The 4172-nt window shown below is 40.2% G+C and overlaps 1 protein-coding gene across 1 annotated transcript; it reads left to right on the forward strand.

Annotated features, from left to right (window-relative positions):
- Positions 1-1489: 1489 nt before the first annotated feature.
- LOC149111873 (uncharacterized) lies at positions 1490-2842 on the forward strand. The gene is made up of 3 exons (XM_089289272.1): positions 1490-1627; positions 1944-2051; positions 2488-2842. Exons 1-3 carry the CDS (start codon positions 1490-1492, stop codon positions 2689-2691), a joined length of 450 nt encoding a protein of 149 aa, XP_089145398.1. The 3' UTR covers positions 2692-2842.
- Positions 2843-4172: the final 1330 nt, after the last annotated feature.

Genomic DNA, 4172 nt, shown 5'->3' on the forward strand with positions numbered 1-4172 from the left:
AATAACAGCTGGTGCCTAATAGAGTCATGTAAGCAGTGCTTACCAAGTTCCGCACTCCACACTTCATCTAGTGCAAAAAGGAAATGACACTAGAATCTCTGGGCCACCTGTGGATGAATTCAGGCTTAACTGTCATCATATCAGATAAAAGCTCTTTGCAAGCATAACTTAATGACAGCAAACTAAAGTGCCTTGAAATCTCCCCCTCCCCCCGGGGGTCAGGTACCACTCCGCACATGTCAGTACAAATTGATATATCAAAAAAATGTTGAAAAAAGTATCGAGTGTTTAGAGTTCGAGAGTGATCGTCGTCACTATAAATTTTTCTGGAATAACAGAGATGAGAAACTTTTATTAATTTACCTTGTTAAAGTGAACTCTCGACTAAGTAAAACATATTACGGAATTTCGTTCCCTTGAGTAAGTTGCACTATAACAGTATTTACTTATTAAAATTACGTAAATCGATACAGCAGGGAATCACCCAGACCACAAGACTGAATAAAAACAATCTCGCTTCAGAACCTCTCAAAAGTTAAAGACGGCAAATAAATAGCATAATGGGCGCCCTTCTGGATATGAATATTTCACGACAGACTTATGGATGAATACTTACCACTATAGACGTTTTTGTAGACTTCTGACCTCTCTCCATCTTTTGCTTACTGTTTACTTGTACGTTCGGCTATTCTGCGAAAAACTTGTTTTGTTCTTACTATCGAGCCTCTCAAGAGGTTCCTGTTTGGTGTTTTCTGGGAGATGGAACGATAAAACTAAAAAATCCGAACAAATTTATCTCCGGCCCACCCTGACTAACGTAAAGTTACTCGCACTAGAAACCTCTATGCACTCAACAACCGCCATATTTTAGACCGCAATGCCACTCGCGCCAGTCTACAAGCGTTAGATTGGCTAATACGCTCGACCCATTTGCCCTAGTGGGTATTTCTCGGCAAATTTTTTTCATCGATGTTGACCCTTCGTAAAACATAATTCCTATTTTTCTTCCCCTAAAATATGGAAAAATCTAATAATTCTTCCGGAGACGAGGAATATTATTCCTGTGAGCTACCAAATTTCGAGCTTAAGTTTTTTGCCGGGCCCGAATTTAAGCGAGCAGGAGTTGAATCAGCTGGTTGAACAAAGACACTCGGTACTCGGAAACGGACCCAAAAAACAACAAACTGGTCTGTATCAAAAATGAATGCGTTCCCAGAGAGACTGCATAGCAACGAAAAAGAGTTTCTCTTGGAGTTACTACACCCCGACCAAATGGAACACGAACCCCGTGTTAACCACAAATTCCCGTGCTTTTGAATAAATTTAAGGCACATGTGAAGTTTCTGTGGGAAAATATTCATTGGCACTTGTATGTAGCCTATCTTGCCATCAAGGAGCAGAGATGTCCTTCGTAAACGTCCGCAGGGTAATGCTTAAGCACAAAAGAGGGGCTAAATGTCAACTTCTAGTTAAATTTTTGTCTTCTTGTATGGAGCAAAGCCCGGGTAACTTTGTGTCCACGGCCGAGATTTTCGAGGCCTACGAAAGCGCGGTTAGAGTGTGGACGGACAACGACAGTGTTAGCGGCCAAACAAAGTGTTTAATGAAGAGAAACAGTTTTAACAGAGTAAGTATTTTGCAGCGATCATTGCTTTAAAATTTGCTTCGTTTATAGGTCTGTGATTCTATGTTTCAAACAAGAGTGAAGAGAATGAAATAGATATTTTTTTGAACGAATGAATGAATGAATCACGTCAAAGATCAGAGTATTTAGCTATAGAAAGAAACTAATTGGGGACACTACTTGCACATTTGACGCGTTTTTTTTTTGTTTTTTTTTTACAGCAACTGAAAAACGCCATTTCGATCCACAGTCAACTTAAGGGATGGCAAGTGAGGACAGAGATGAGCAACCACGTTCGCGGATACCGAGGACTTAAACTCGCCGCGCTCGTCGGACTCGCCCAGGATATGAATTTGGTGGGCGTGACACCCAACAACGGGTTCAAAATTACATAGCCGCTAATCCTCCACCATTACCCCCGATAGAGGTGAGTTTTATTTTACCAACCAAAGCAAAAGATTTTTCAAGGTTTTTTTTTTTTTTAACAACAATAGCTATTTATTACATGTACCATACAAACCAAGGAGGCAATACCATATATAATTTACTTGCGAATGATATGAGATCACTTTTCCAACATAATCCGAAGTATTCCGAAGATGAATAACAACCACTGGAAGGCTTCCGAATATCACGGGAGGCCATCCGATTTTTTTTCAACAAAGATTGGCCAAGTTTGCATGAACGCAACCGAAAATTTAGAATATTTCCCAAGGTTACAGAGAAACATCCAAAGAATATCGAAAGTCATCAAAGCTAAGGCTGTATACGAAGTTTCCCGAGTCAAACAAGGTTTTTTTAATGTTTTTACTAACATGTTTTGTCATCTTCCTGAATATTTACCCCATTCTTTCATTTTACAGATCCATGATGTTCCCAGTGATCCCAGAGGGGCAGGTCGTTGTGCGTTTGCAAACCGCGACATCGAAAGGGGCGAAATAGTGGTAGAATATCAAGGGGAGCATGTTTCATTCGTAGAAGCGGCCACGCGCGAGGAGCAATACGCCAGGGAGGGCAAAATTTGCACCCTGATGTTCATTGAAAGTGGAGGCCGCCAAATTGCGTAAGTACCTTGTTTGACGTAAGATCTTCAAAAGGCGTTTCATTAACAGAGCTATCTCAACAACCATCGCGACCCTTAGTATAATTAATGGTAACTTGAAAAATGAAACGAGTTTGATCAATTTGTCTATATGAGTCAAGACTAATTAAACCTATAGCCGCGGCTGAAATACAAGTATACACGCATTAATAATGCGCATTATTTGTTTTATATTTTGTTTTAGGATCGATCCCTACCAAGGAAACGAAGAAACCGGGCCGACTTGGGGGGCACTGATCAACCACTCTCGAAACCACGCAAATTTGAGACCCTTCGTAGCGTTAAAAAATTCAGGAAGACCGAGAGTGTTTTTGGTTGCCTTGCATGATATTCCCAAAACCGTAGAGTTCCTATGGAACTACAACGATACGGATTGGGAATGTCATGCAGACAGTCAAACTATTCCCTCTGAAGCCCTTTAAGGCCTGGATCAAGAATTTAACGGGAAACAGCAGAACCTGAGTAGTCACGCGGGTTATGGTTATCCTGAATTGTTTTACTAAGTTGACATGTATATTTTCTTCTGCTAAAAACTAAATTGGAGTCCTTTCTTACATGTCGGTGAAATCGAATTGGCATAGACTTCCACTCTTGCTGGTCAATAACGCAGGTTTTTTTTTAATTATCTACCTTTGCTACGTTTAGAATGGAGTGTACTTGATTTCGTATTAAAGAGTGGTGTAGGTTTTTGGGGGAAATTAGTGACCTTCGACCATCTCAAAACGAGGGATACGCTAATTCCAAACGTTACAGGACCGAAATGGTTGACCTGCTTCTTTGTCAACCACCACCAATTCCTCAAATGTTGGGTACACTTGAAAATGTTGACGAGGTTAAGTAGGCAGAACTGCTAACTTTTGTTCCACTGACATTTTCATGAATCAACTATTTGCTATGATCCAGACCTTAATGTGCTTGAACTCTAATTAACAATTACATTATGAGCTCGAGATTTCTACGAGTTGATAGTTGATGAGGCCGTAGGCCGAATCAAATATCGCCTCTTAGTATAAATCTACTAGCGTTCTATCACGAATGCCGTTCTCTGATTGGCTACGCTTCTCACTAGCTACTTTGTGATCGATAGATAATGAGTGGCGTAGTAGTGTGCCCTTGTTAACAAATTGACGGCCACTTCTTTCGAAGTGTCTGCGAGGAGGATTTCGATAAGAGATTTTTTGAAATCTCGAGCTCGTAATCTAATTGTTAAATAGAAATCGAGGGCGAGTAATCTAATTATTTTAGTAGAATTCTAACTGAAATTTCTTTCAAGTAACGGTTCTAATTATTTCTGGTCTTAGTGTTAAACTTCACGCTTTAGGGAATTCGCGCGGACTGAATTAATTGTCAGTTTGACATTTGCAGTTGTGTACGCGCGCTTATCAGTATCTTTCAAACATTTCGACCTTTTTTAATTCAAGAAACCGCACGTAAATGCCCTCCTTT

The sequence above is a fragment of the Orbicella faveolata genome, unplaced genomic scaffold, assembly GCF_042242905.1.
Source record: "Orbicella faveolata isolate gen_17 unplaced genomic scaffold, um_ofav_v1 contig_2, whole genome shotgun sequence".
Lineage (NCBI taxonomy): Eukaryota > Metazoa > Cnidaria > Anthozoa > Scleractinia > Merulinidae > Orbicella > Orbicella faveolata.

What these genes read in the sequence shown, in the direction of transcription:
- LOC149111873 (XM_089289272.1), top strand. Translation starts at nt 1,490, where the DNA reads ATGGAGCAAAGCCCGGGTAACTTTGTGTCCACGGCCGAGATTTTCGAG. An exon ending in AGAGAAACAGTTTTAACAGA is followed by an intron (nt 1,628 to 1,943) that starts GTAAGTATTTTG and finishes AGGACTTAAACT; the next exon opens with CGCCGCGCTCGTCGGACTCG. An exon ending in CACCATTACCCCCGATAGAG is followed by an intron (nt 2,052 to 2,487) that starts GTGAGTTTTATT and finishes TTCATTTTACAG; the next exon opens with ATCCATGATGTTCCCAGTGA.